At 42.9% G+C, this 13,678-nt stretch overlaps 1 protein-coding gene across 1 annotated transcript in view; it reads right to left on the bottom strand.

The window, feature by feature from the left end:
- Positions 1 to 13,678, bottom strand: part of MSN (moesin) — a 45,451-nt gene that overhangs the window by 12,190 nt on the left and 19,583 nt on the right. The window contains exon 2 of the mRNA XM_086470499.1: positions 6,634 to 6,717. Coding sequence (XP_086326625.1) covers positions 6,634 to 6,717 — 84 coding nt within the window. The remainder of the gene's footprint in view (positions 1 to 6,633; positions 6,718 to 13,678) is intronic.

The raw sequence follows: 13,678 nt of genomic DNA on the forward strand, positions 1-13,678 counted from the left end.
GAGTCCATGAAATTATTCAGCCTGTCCTTATTTGAATATGAACTGGAGAGCCAGCCTAAAACCCCTGTAAACACAGGGGAATGGGGGGCAGATAAACCTTCACTTGGGCATGTCATGTTGAAGGATGCACACAGCTAAGGAGACTTCTGGAGAAGAATCAGTTTGCTGCGTGCACTGGAAGGACGTGGTACCAGGAGAGGAAGAAAGGCTGTCCCAGAGCCCAAAGCAAGCTCTGTTCTCGGCACCATTAACATCTGAATGGGATGGAGCTCCCCCTTCTGCCGCACCTCTCTGCCTGCCTCGCTCTGTTAGCGGCTTTCGCCTGGGAATTCAGCGAGCTGGAGCGCCAGCAAGGACCTGAAAGGCACCACACTGAGGCCCTGCACAAAAGGATTTTTATTCCACAGCAGAAGTCTGCACAGCAGTAGCAGAGACAACAACGGCCTGGACAGAGGAGAGGGGGAGACAAAACAGCACACAACATCACACCGAGTGCTACAGGAGGGGGGCAAAAGCTCCCTCCTTCCCACCTCAGCTTTAGCAGGTTATTTAGTGTCATTTACTAAGGTAAAAAGCATGAAGAACAAGCCTTCTACAGCTGCAAGGAGCCTGGCTGGCAGTGAGCAGCTCAATTACGTTCGGGGGTGTACAGCATTAAGAGCCTGCACGAACTGCAAGATGTTCCAAGAAGCAGTCACTGGCAGCAGCTGAGGGTGCAGAAGGCCTGGCACACAGGACAGGAGAATATATAGTACTGTACACAGATCACTGTACTTAAATACCTGAAGTTTGCACTTTCAGCTGGACAGTGACATCTTTTCTTCATGCCAGGGAGAACATTAAGGCAGTCCCTGGGCCTTGTTTAACCTGCAGTACAAGGCTTAGTCTACAACTGGCAAGAGAGTACAGGCAGCCTTAAAATCCAGCTGTCCCACAGCACCTTGAACAGCCATGGCAAAGCTCTTCATCAAGTACCATTAGCTTAAATTCCACTTAGCAAGCAATACTGCCTCATGGGAGAAGGTGCATTTCTATGACTCTCACTTCACCTTCTACAGACAGTCTAACCACACAGTGGTACAAATTCTTTTACTCACGTTCAAAGAAGAAACAAAGTCTTCCAGGTAATCTTCTCTCTCATTTCTCTCCTTCCTCCACATTTTCCAGGTCTGCACAACCCCTCCCGTCCTTCCCCTCAGCACTCACCCATGTCCCTCCAAAGTATATTCTTGCCACTGAGTGCTGCTCCACAGCAGAAGAGGAGCCATAAGCAGCCTCTTACATGTAGATTTTAGCATCAACATGACAATTGAAGACTGCCCTCATCCTCAGCCCAGGAAATACTCCACCACAGTGGCATACAAGCACGGATCCTGCGTGAATGCACTGTCTACGCACCAGCAAGACCAAAGCATGCAAGCAGAGATGATGTTCCACTCAGACCAAGTTCCTGCACCGAAGCCCAAAGCATCCCAGGCTATCCTGCAGCACAAATCTGTCTTGAATCTCACCCGCTGACCTAGTTAAAGACAAAGTGGGCCTCTCCCTTTCTATGACATGATGCCTGAAAGAAAACTGCTAGCAAACCTTGTTGCTGGAGGACCTCTAAACTGGTTCCACACCTGCAGTTTCATATGCCAGTCAAAAATTACTTAGAACATGGTCTTCCAGGTACCCTAACTTAACACCCAAGCTGTCTGAAGTGCTAAAATGCCAAAGTGCTAAATTATAGGATAATGACAGGATCATTTTTGAGTTAAGCTTATTACAATTTGCCATTGCCCTCCTTCGCAACAAGCAGTCCATTTTTGGTTGGACTACTGCTTTTACAAAACCTAGGATGTTTCCACATATTCCTTTGAAATTTGAGACATTTCTATACAACTCAAAAACAAGCCTTCATCACACAAACAAGATTTCTGGCATTTGCTGGAGGAACTGGCCATTGTCCCAACACTTGCTGGTTTTCACCATAAAACTGCCATAGTAAGCTTTTGGTTCAGTGCTTTCATCTACAGGATCAAGTGCTCCAGTCCAGATTCCTATATATTTAAGCACTAGTGGGTAGGACCTTCCAAGGCTAAAGGCTTCTCTATGGTCTCTCTCCTCACAAAGCTCAGTTTACAGGCCATGAGAGACCAGCCACTTTTATTCCAAACACAGCTCAACTCAGCTAGAGTCACTCAAAAGTCAAGAGGGATTTGGTCCACCTGTGTTGTAAGCTTTAGCAATGATTAAAGAAGAGACTGACAAACTGGTACTCTACAAAGCCATTAAACTCATTGCACCAAAAAAGCAAGCCAGGGCAGGGCACATGAAGTCAGAATTTTAGGAACCCTGGCTCGTAATGAAATCTACAGGATACTTAAGAATTAAAAAGAATTTTAAAAAACACCCCCACACTCCACTATGTATTAGGTTCAAAGCTGAACAAAACACAGCACCAGTGACTACATTTACAGTAAGCAGGGAGATGCTTATTGTTACAATTTTAACCCATAGCCAAGTGCACTTTATTACAAGCTTAGTTTTGACCCCAAAAGCTCAGAAAACTGAGGAAAAGCCTCCTAGGAAGGTTAACTGCATGCTTAATATCTGTCACTTTAGACTTTGCAAAGTTTTTCTAATGTCATGTTTCTCCTTAACCTGCGACTTGGCTTCATACCTTTTAATTGGACAGAGATCGCCTTTAATGAGATTGGGTGGTTTTGCTTACTCTAAAGGCCTACTCTGGAGTGGCATGCCAAAGCCACCATCTCCTGGACTTTGTAGTGTCCAAAAGCTAGCATTGGAAGGACCGAAGTTTACATGGTCAGCTATAGGCTCAGAGAGCACTAAACACATCACTGAGAAGTGAATCTGTTCTGAAGTTGGAGAAATAAGAGTTCACTTTAGTTTGGGGAAGGAAGTACTGACTGAATAACTTAGTAACCACAACTCATTGTTAAAAAGGTCCTGATATAAGGCCTATCAAATGGGTAGAGATCCCCACCCATCGACTGCATTCACCACCCAGACCTAGCAGAGCAGACAGCTAAGACTCCTCTACCAGAGACTTGAAGGAGTAATTTGCTCTGAAAGGGAAGAAAGAACAAGGTGCCAGCAGGATCCAAGGTCAGAAGTGATCAGAAACAAAGCATTTGAGAAGCTGCCTCACAGAGCACGTGGGGGTCATGGAAGAAGGGAGTACATTTTCATACCGCACAAGTCAAACCAGTTGAGGATTTTGTGACTGGTCTGTACGCAGGCTGCTTGAGGAGCCTGTAAGATGCAGTATCCACTAAACCAGGGCATATCTGTGAAAGCTTTCCAGTCAGCCATGGAGCACTTCAGCAAGCAAGTTAGTACCTCTCTCCTTGTCTAAGGTATAGGCTAGACCCCTGTATCCTCCCAACAGGCCAAAGTCTCACCAATTCAAGCTAGAATCAATTTACCCAAAAAAAGGAAGTTTGTGTGCCTCCTGAATGTTATTGAACAAAGCCAGCAGCATGCACTGAGGTAGCTGTGCAGCTAGAAACTTTGATAATGCTTAGCAGCTTCCTTTTTACTTAACTCAGAACTGACAGCTCAAAGTGAAAGGGCATTCTAGGGCAAAAACATACAGGACATCTTAAAGTTTTTCTATGAAAGAGTCAAAAGTCAGGTTTCACACCAGAAGGTCAATGTGCTGCAACAGCAAAACTTAATTTTGCTTTGTAGATGAATTCTCTCTTCCCTCAAAAAAGCACTGATCAAAGAAGCTCATTTTTCAGAAGCAGCATCATGCAGAAAATGCTCAATTTGTAATTCTAGGCATACAACATAGTTTAACAGAGCTAGAGAATGAATAGTCGTAACTTTATTCTTACACATCCCATGATGGGACCAAAGACCACCTCAAGATAGTAACTGAGATACAGTGAACAGATTGCTAGTCAGACAGTAGCCAGCAGGGAGAACAGCTATGGACTCTCCTTTTACAGGAACCAATCCACACAAACAGCTCAGCCATTTGAAACCCACTGGGTATAGGCCAGCTGACAGTATATTCAAAGTCCCATCCCCACACTAAAGGGAGCAGGTTTAGCATTTACTGTCAGCTCACCAGAGGCTATCATGTTTTGGTTTGCATAAAGAACTAACTGAATACCAAAGATCAATAATTTGTTTGAACGTGTCCATATACAAGAAGTACTTGCTTTCCTTTTTGTGCAAGTCTGACTACAAAGTCTCTTTTACAATAGAAAAGAGCCTTGAATTTTCCATCCAATAAAAAAGAGGATGGACAGACAACAGTCTGTTATGCATCTGCATTCAGAGACCAAGATGAAATGTTCCCCATTGTGGCAGGAGCTGAATAGCTACCTTCTTTGCAATTAGTTTCCTTAACTGTAAAGGGCCAACTATTAGATTGCAAGGCAGCAACAGAAGCTGGGATTAGGCTTCTCAACGACTCACATAGCAGTAGCCTCCAAAACTCCTTATTCATGCTGGAGGTGGAAGAGTTGACATCCCCGCATCTACTGCTAATCATTTAGTCAAAGCCTGGCCATCTGCCTCTGGTGAGGCTCTAGGACATTCATTTCAGTATCAGACAACCACACCACTACCTCCAGAAAAAAAATCTTGGGCGGTGGGCACAGTAGAAAACAGTTTAACTCTTATTCCAGCAAGTGCGATACATGGACAGTATAAAGAGATTGTGTCCACCAGACCTTTTAGAAATAGCAAACGTTTAACAGCTAGCTTCAGACACTGCCCCCCCCCACCATTGTGTTTTCTCTTCCAACTCCACCTACAATCCAATTTAACTGAAGTAAACACTGCCTCATTTACATCAGCAACCTAGAAACTTAGCTCTGCAAAAGTATTTGTTTTCTCCCTTTGCAAAGTGTTTACTATGGAAAAAACAACCCAAAACTTCTGTTTAGACGGGTGCTGTGTGAAACACACTGAAGGGAATGGAACATGCAGCTGTTCAAGAACATGACACAAAGGAGTGAAATCAATTACTAAGACATGAAGAGTTCCCATACTGGAAACATGCCCACACTGGAAACATGTCAAATACTTACACACAGACAAGTTGCTGAAGCCCAAGTCTGCCACCAGTGTCAGTTTGCAGCAAAAGCTGCAGATGGTCTACAGCTGACTGAAAGTCATGTGCAGATTAAAAATACTGACTTCAGTAGTATCACTTCTTAGCACCTGGCGCTTTGCTTGGATAATGTCAAAACCAGGTATTGAAAAGTAATCAAGGGAAGCATCCATGTAAGGAACGCTCCCTCCAAAAAAACCATTCACTTTTTGATGAACTTGGGGGTGTGTCACCTCAGTTTCACTGGCATATGCTCCCATGAACTAACTGTGGCAGAGTTCCACGCTGCACACAGATTCTGGACAGAATCCAGCTCTCACTTCTATCAATAAAAGAACTGGCAAATTTGAGACCATACATGGCTAAAATATGTAGGGGCTACTATGTACTAACACACAGACAGCTGAGAACTACACTGCAACTCAAAACTTTCCTGAAAGCCTTTCTGCTTTTCCCCATTATGAAAGGATGCTCTTTCAGTAAAGCCTAGGACCTCACTATGCTGTCCATTTCAGGGCTGCGCTACAAAGAGCAATATAATATCTGGTGTTGAATCATCCAGCTGAGTATGACAGAAAGTACTGGTTTGTGGTTAAACATCTAAAGAAACAATTAAATTAGGTTTGCTGGCCCCAAATGAAATAGCTGACTTCTATGGGTGGGTCAGCCCTGAAGTTTCTCTCTTCATTAAGATAGGTACACCACACAGAGCTGGCCCCAGAACTCCTAGCCCTACTGAACCACACCCACATGTGACATCTGGTTTGGCAGTTCCTTCATCTTGCCATTAATCCAAGATTCATTTTACTTTTCTTTAAGCTATGAACCTCCTGTTCAGATTTTCCTCCAAGTAGCAAATCCATTGCCTTCAGGACTACAGCAGAGAAACATAGTGGAGCCTGTCAAAATTTCAATCGCTGCAATTGATAATGCCTGCCTTCAAGCTGCTCCAGCTTTGGGCTGCACATGCCTCCCTGCTTCTGTTTGGACCAAAGTAGCAGAAAATTTGCCTAGCCAGTGAATGCAGAAGAAGGCTGAAGCATGCAGGTGACGACAGCCTAATACAGTACAGTGCGTAACTTCTCTTAAGATTTCCCTCAGGGCCTGATGGGAGTATAGAGTATCACTTCACCTGCACTTAAGGGTTGTGGCAACATCTGAAACCCAGCTAAGCCTCTCCCATTTTAAAGACCAACTACTCTTTGAAATCAATTACACAATACTTGCAAGTAAGCCAACCAAAGAGAGCTTACTAGCTCCCTCACAAGACTTATCTTATGAATTATGACTGCAGACATCTACTGCTTCCCAATTATTATGAGCTACAGCATCAATTCAGTTCATTAAAGGTAAGAATAGCACCTAACACATTCTTGGAGGAAAAAAATGCAGTAGTTTTGAAAAAATGTATAATCTCTTACTACGCTGAGTTCTCTTGAAGTTATTATACACACTGTCACACACTCTTTGAATTCCTTTAGAAATGGTTTGCTCTTGCCTTAATAGAATCACAACACCCGTATAAACTTTACATCTTCTGCAGCTCCACCACTTACCTGATCAAAGAGTTGCTTCCCTGTAGTGTTGGGCTGGATGGCAAACTCCAGCTCAGCATCCATGGTGGTAACACGCACACTGATCTGGAAGACAGAAAATGCATCGTTACACACATGCTCCAAGCGACACTACCCAATAACAAAAACCAACACCAGCCTACAGACAGGGACCAGCTCCCAAGCCTCCAGCAACTTCACTGCCAGCAATTACAAAGTCATCTGCCCTGCCAGCACAGTGTTCCCAGTTTCCCTATAGACTATAACTTCTGTTTCGCACTCTAAGAGTTTATCCTCTCTGGTCCTACTAATGTTCCCACATATATACTGACACATGCAAGAGCCATTTACAGCTTATGAAGTTGACTTTCTAGTGCAGAACATTCTGATGTCTTTCCCAAAACCAGATGTTCCAAACCTCGGTACACACCACAAGACATCCAATCCTTCCATTTGAAGTATGAATGTCAAAGTCATCCCTGGAAGCATTAACAACTCAGCCTGCTACAGAAGACTAGTCAGTACTAACAATACTGTTCCAGTCTCCATGGGTATTTGGAGAAATTATAAGGCACGATCCCTGATATGCTCCAAGGGCTGTGGGTATGAAGCAGGCAGGGCATGCAAGGATGATCTCATGTACTAAGGCAAGAAGGATGCACTAGTATGTGCAGACACTGCACGAAGCAGTAGAAGTATCTCTATATGGTTGCCTATTGCTTTCCAGTTCTTTCAGGGAGGTGAAATATCTCCAAATACTGCAGAAATGATTTAGACGTAACTTAATATTGCAGTCAAGATTTCATGACAAAATTAGCCCTAGATGTAACAAGATCGATCATGAATGGTCTTCCAGAAGAAACATTATAGGAGACAATCTATCTTGACAGGAAGGTCTCATCATCACATTTCTACATGTGAAATGAAAGAGGAAAGGGATTGCAGCAGCAAAGGAGTTTGCAGTTTCACCCACAGAAGCAGCAGTAGACATCTTCACCAATAATTCTTATGAAGCAAGTTAAACATCAGAGCCATTTCACCTCAAGATTAGTGTAAAACATAGCAAATTCCATTCACAACTCCTGATCATTACAGGAAAACATAATGCAGATTCTTAAGGAGATAGGAATACTCCTATCTGAATGTAGATACTTTGCCTGGTCAAAAGTTCAGACAATGCCTGCAAGTACACCAAGTTGTCTGAGAATTCATTTCTATTTGCACACCTATCACCTGAAAAAAGTAAAGATGTTTCAGAGTCTATGAACATATTTTAGATCGGACTGTTTCAACACTTCTCCATCAAAGCAAAGGTTCAAAATTTGAAGTTGTTGACGAGATATTCACAGTGCACCAAATGCCAACATACAGGCCTTGAATTCATAGTTCTCTTACTTGCCAACAGCCATTTACTCCACATCAACAAATCCTAATTTATTTGCTCTTCAGTGCAATCAATCCTCTTAGCACACTTCACCAGCCTTCCAGGGCTGAGAGGGAATTGTGAATAGTTTTAGTAAGAATAATTCAAACTCTATATAAGCTAGCCACATGACACTAGAAACTGAAAAAGCTAGAGTAAGGAGAGAAATCTTCAAGGAGCCACCCAATATGGATATGATCGCAGCTAGTTCCTATCCCTGCATTTCTAACAAGTATATGGACAGATTTCATATTATGTTTACAAAGAAAGCAGCAGCAGACCGCAAGAGGGCTACAACCATATTTTCTTCCACGAGCAAGAAGCATTCTGCTAGCTAAGTCTAAGTCAAGTGCCGAAAGAGACCACTACATCCAAATACATTTTGAAGTTTACCAAAAAGCTTACTTGAGTCTAGGGACACCACTATTTTATACTTGATACCCCTTGTGATAAACCTAAAGGTTTTCCTGGTTTAAGTTTAGCTAAAAATTTAAGTATATTCTGTAAAAGGTTAAAGGCAGGCTTAGCACAGAAAAGCTGAGGTCAAGAAGAGTTGCCGTTCTAATTGTTGCATGCATAAGGAATGCTATTTAGACATTATTGGAGCAAAGATATCGTGAACAAACAGACCAGGAATAAGTGGGTTCCAAAACCATCTGAATCTTATGACACAATGAAGTCAAACTGAGGAAAAAACATCCCATAGAAGTAGTAAGGAAAGAGCAAATGACCTAAACTCATAAGCAATCAAACTTTGTTTAAAAAAATTAGCAGGTAAAAATGAATGCAGTTGCCTTAAGTTCTCTTGCTATACCTTCCCAAAATTATTCTCCTCAGATCTTAGATGTTGAGAAACGGCTAATTTCACAGTGCTTTGGCGAACCAGGAATCCAGTTGCTTGCTAGAAGGGCTGAATGCTCCCAAAATCAGCTTTGCTACTCACACCTTGAAGCTGTCTCTTCTACCAAAAAGCATCCTTGCTTCTAAGCCTAACTTGCCCAGCCCACCTACCAGAGACAGCAAAGATGTCCATAAACCACATCTAAGTATAAAAGGGATTAGATTACATGAGCCGTGAAGCAACAGGCTGGTTTTTGTTTATTTTAAAGTCTTCCCTGTTCACCTAAAACACTAATGTGCCAGCTACCATGAAACAAAAATAGTCTTTTTGCTCCACTGTTTATGGACAAAACACAGTAGCTACTCTTATCTGGTATCATCTGCACAGGTGATTGAACGCTGAAGTATCTGAGCAAAGAGGAAGCACCAGAAAACAGAATTGAAACATTTGTGGCAGCTCTTTGCAACCTGTGCCCTAATAGCTTTTAAGCTATTCAGCACCAATCAGACCTTCAAATTTAAAAGTAAAGCTGCTCCAGTAAGCATCCTCATAATTCATGCAGAATACCTATTTGTAAGATTTGCATCTTTGTTAGCACAGTAAAATAAGGTCCCATGCTGGAACCAGCAAAATCCCTTCACTGTCACTCACTTAAATGCACTTCAGCTGTCTGACCAATTATCATCCTTTAATTAGTACATTCAATAGGAAGAGAGATACTTTTTTCTCCCCCAGTAGAAAAGCCCTGTGGCTCAAGATGAGTAGCAACCTAAGGTTTAGGAGAAAAGTCTTGGACGGGGTCTGTACTTGCAACTTGACCTATGCTATTTTAGAAGACAGCATGAGCTAAGATACCACAGGAAACAGGCCTGTGCTTTAGAGAACCACACCCCGGTAATGCTAGCTTCCCTGATCTGAACAAAGTTTTAACACATTCAACAGTGCACCACTGTTAACTGTCAGTGGACCAAGCTGGGCAAAGCATCTCCTGGGCTGTACCAGTGATATTTTAACCACTAGTTTCATAGTAATTCAATACTTGGCTAGGAAGTTAGTTGCTGTAAAACTGAGCTTTGTTAAGTCTCACTGGTGTGGAAACAACATACAAAGAATTTTTTCCCACATGCTACCAAGCCAAGGTTTTTTGAGCCAGTTGTTGTGAACTGGGAAAACAAAGTGAGGTTTCTACCATTTCAGGTGGTGAGAGGCACTGCTCTCCACTCCCAGTTAGCAGATAAGAGGTCTGACAATACTTCAGGATAGATGCAGCTTTACCAAGTGTTTTGTTTCATTTTAAGAGCCTGCGTACTGGGACAGAAATAGAAATTTATTCTCCTAGCACATAAAAAGGCTGAAAAAATCAAGCACAAAAGGGAGCTTCATTCTGAAAGAAACCCGGGGGCCACCTCACTTTCACTGATCTTCACATGCTCTGCCTGCAGCTCTGACACTACCAGCTATCTACAGACTGCTATAATCTCTACCTGACAAGCACATGCCAGGCACTGCATGTTTGCCTTCATCTTCCTCATTCATTTGAAGTCTTACTTTCAGTAAACCCACTTTACTAAAGCATTCACAGCAGAGTACTGCCCAACATAGATGTTACACAAGGGTTGCACGATGGAAGTGCTATACCAGAAGAAAGACAGCATGATCCAGTCCCATCATAATTTAGACTCTTCTTTGCCTTGAGAATTACCCTGCCAAAGCACTTTTAAACCATTTATCTAGTTTACCATCAACACTTATTTTAAGAAAAGCCTTAAGATTAATTAGCATTAAGCTTTTATACTTCGTTTTTCTAAGCCATCTGATGAGGTTTTCCTAGGTTTGAGGGCTGGCATAACCATCAGCATGCTTACATTTGGGTTGCAGAGTAAAATACCTCTCGGTAAGATTACCAACTTGGACTGCTGAGCATATAAAAATCCACCTCTGTCAATCAAGACAGGCAAGGTGCACACTGCTGAGATGTAAGGAGCAGGAGTAAATACAGTGAGAAAAAGACATTGCCCACAAGCAATCAGATCACAAGGTCCGCAGTGGCAGCACTCATCCCCAAGTACACCACAGCCCTTCTCCAAAATTCGTTGTTAGCAAACTTTCAACACTCAGGAGGTGTTTTCAGAGGACTTACTAGATTTTGTCATCAACAGATTTACTAAAAATACTGTCCTAATGCAGTAATTTATACTCAAATTCTATTTAAAGCCATTCATTCATTGAATGTTTTCATCACAGCATCTATAATGCACTCACTGCTGCATCCAGGTGTCTTCAACCCTCTAAATTCTGCTTAGATCTTAAACTAGCAGAAGTTTTACCCTAGTAAGTGGATTCTAAATAGCCTTCTTTTGTCTTTCCATCATCATTTAATGTAGTATTTCGCATACAAACAGCTAGCAAGCTAGCAAGTCTATATGAAAAGCTTCAGGAGGAGATCTCGCACATTACAAGAAAATTCAAGTATGACATTTCAACAGGCAAATTTACACTCACCAAGCTAAAAAATATGCAAGGAAAAAGCCCATATTTAACAGATTCATTTTATAATAGCTACAGGAAAGAGCTAGAAACCTAGCAACTCTCCCTCTTCTCTATTTGAGGAATTAGCATTGTTCTACCAGGCTAAGCAGAGCTAAAGATTGCCACTACCAAAGCACATTAAAGAGCTTCCTGCTGCCAAGGACAGTGTTGTGGTGAGGGCAAGACCTCCAGCACAGACAGAACTTCTTGCATGGAAGAGACACTGTTGCAGCCCACAGAGCAGCTGTGGCCAAAGAAAGATCCTTTTGATAGCCAAAAGCTTTCACAAGCTACAGGACACCACCCTTCTCCCATAGCATTTAGCAGACTAGGGGAGACAGACTGAAACAACAGTGGTATTGGGCACCTATCTGCAACATCTTCTCAGAAATTTTAACATTGCACTAATAGCTTCAAGTCTCGCTTTCTGCCCCACTGAAACTCACAATGAGTTTTACCAGCAGCAATGATGATCAGTTATCTGCCAAGTCTCCAAGTAAGTCCTACTAATAACCTGCTATAACTACTTCCCAAGATGAAAATTTGTAGCTGCATATGGCAGGACAAACAGGAAAGACCAATACCATCACACTAAGTAGCGGATGTATTACTTGTACTAATGCCCAAGCCCGTTGAGCAATGCACGAGGCAGAACAGACAATTCTATTTGTCATAAGTTGAGACAGGAACAGAGTACTAGGAAATTCATGTCAGAATAACAGGTAGAGTCAGCACAACAAAGTATCAACCTCTACCAAAACCCTGACCCTGAGCTAGAAGCCTCTTTCCTCCCTGGATTTCCTGAATGCAAGGAAGCTGGTCTGTAGGCTTCAAGCTTCAGATACTCATGCTTCCCAGGTTCAAGCCACCAAGTGGACTATTTCTGGAGAAAATGGCATAGGGAAGAGTCATACTTTATTGCTCATTTGACTGTTGCGGAACAGAAGTCAGTCCAGTTGAAAAGAAATTCCAGGCCACCCTTTATAGACCCTCTACACTACAGGTCACCAGTTCATCCAGCAGTTTACTGCAGGTAAAGATATTAGACTAACACCATGCATCAGTTCTAACAGCTCTGACCAGAGAAGAACATGAAATCCAGCTGCAAATGCATGAACTCTGAACTCAAGACCTCATAAGGCACACTAATAATCTAGAAGCCTTCCCAGTTTTGTCTTTCAGCAAGATTAGCAACAGTACAGTAAGTATAACAAGAATTGTTCCTGTCCCTTAAAATGACTGAGTGTTTTCTGGAAGACAAATACTGCCCAGAGCTGCACTTCACTTCCCACAACACTGGCCAGCCAACACAGGCCCCACTGCGAGGACAGGAGTCACACACCGACCTGCAGAGTGTACCAGGGCATTGTGCTGTGCATAGCCTCAGAAGAGCGTCAGAGGTAATGCCCCCACCTGCAGCACCAGCAATACTCACAGACATCTGGCTCCTTCCCGAGTGCCAGCACTCTGCCGAAACAGCCCTGGGTCCTCTGTGTCAGGGTGAGGCTGGAATCGGGTCATGTGAAAACGCTTGCAATTTCTAAAGGGATTACGCTTAATTAAACCAAGCCCCCATCCAGTAGTCTTAAAGGGCCTTTTCATACCCCTAAGCTCATCAGGGAGCAGAGCAGCACAGGCACACCCTGGGCACCAGCCCTGGCCCCGCCACACGGAAGCCCCTAAAAAGCCTTAACCCTCCCCAGGGCTCCCTGGAGCTTCCCAGCCCTCCCCACCGCCCCGCTCAGCCATGACATGGCACTCCTTGTTTGACTGAAGCCGTAGCGGAGGAGGAAGCTTGCCCACCTCTGGTGCACTCAGTACCAGGGAGCCAGAAGTACGACTTATGTTCCATAGAGTAAGTGTTATAACATCACCCTTACAAGGCACTGATTGTGTCTTGGCTTTGTTTTGGTACCTAACTACACCCCTTAGCAGAACTCACCCTTTAAAGAAACACTAATTATTTCAGTGCAAAGCCTGAAAACAAAGAGCTGACGTTACAGCAAAATTGAGCTTCTATGCACATACATCTTTTAGTCATCTTATGCTAAGACTAAAAACGGACACAAGCAAAGATCATTACCTGAAAACATTGTATCAGATACATGACACCTCCATGACTATTATAAGTAGAAAAAAAATAAACTAAAATTGCACTTTCCCCACCCATCCCCTGCTCTCTTTGCACATTTGACAGCACAGCATCTAAGCTCATTTTGCAGAAGTAGTTGTCAGTTATTCAGTTGGGGCTATTT

The sequence above is a fragment of the Leptosomus discolor genome, chromosome 9 (genome assembly GCF_034619465.1).
Source record: "Leptosomus discolor isolate bLepDis1 chromosome 9, bLepDis1.hap2, whole genome shotgun sequence".
Classification (NCBI taxonomy): Eukaryota; Metazoa; Chordata; class Aves; order Leptosomiformes; family Leptosomidae; genus Leptosomus; species Leptosomus discolor.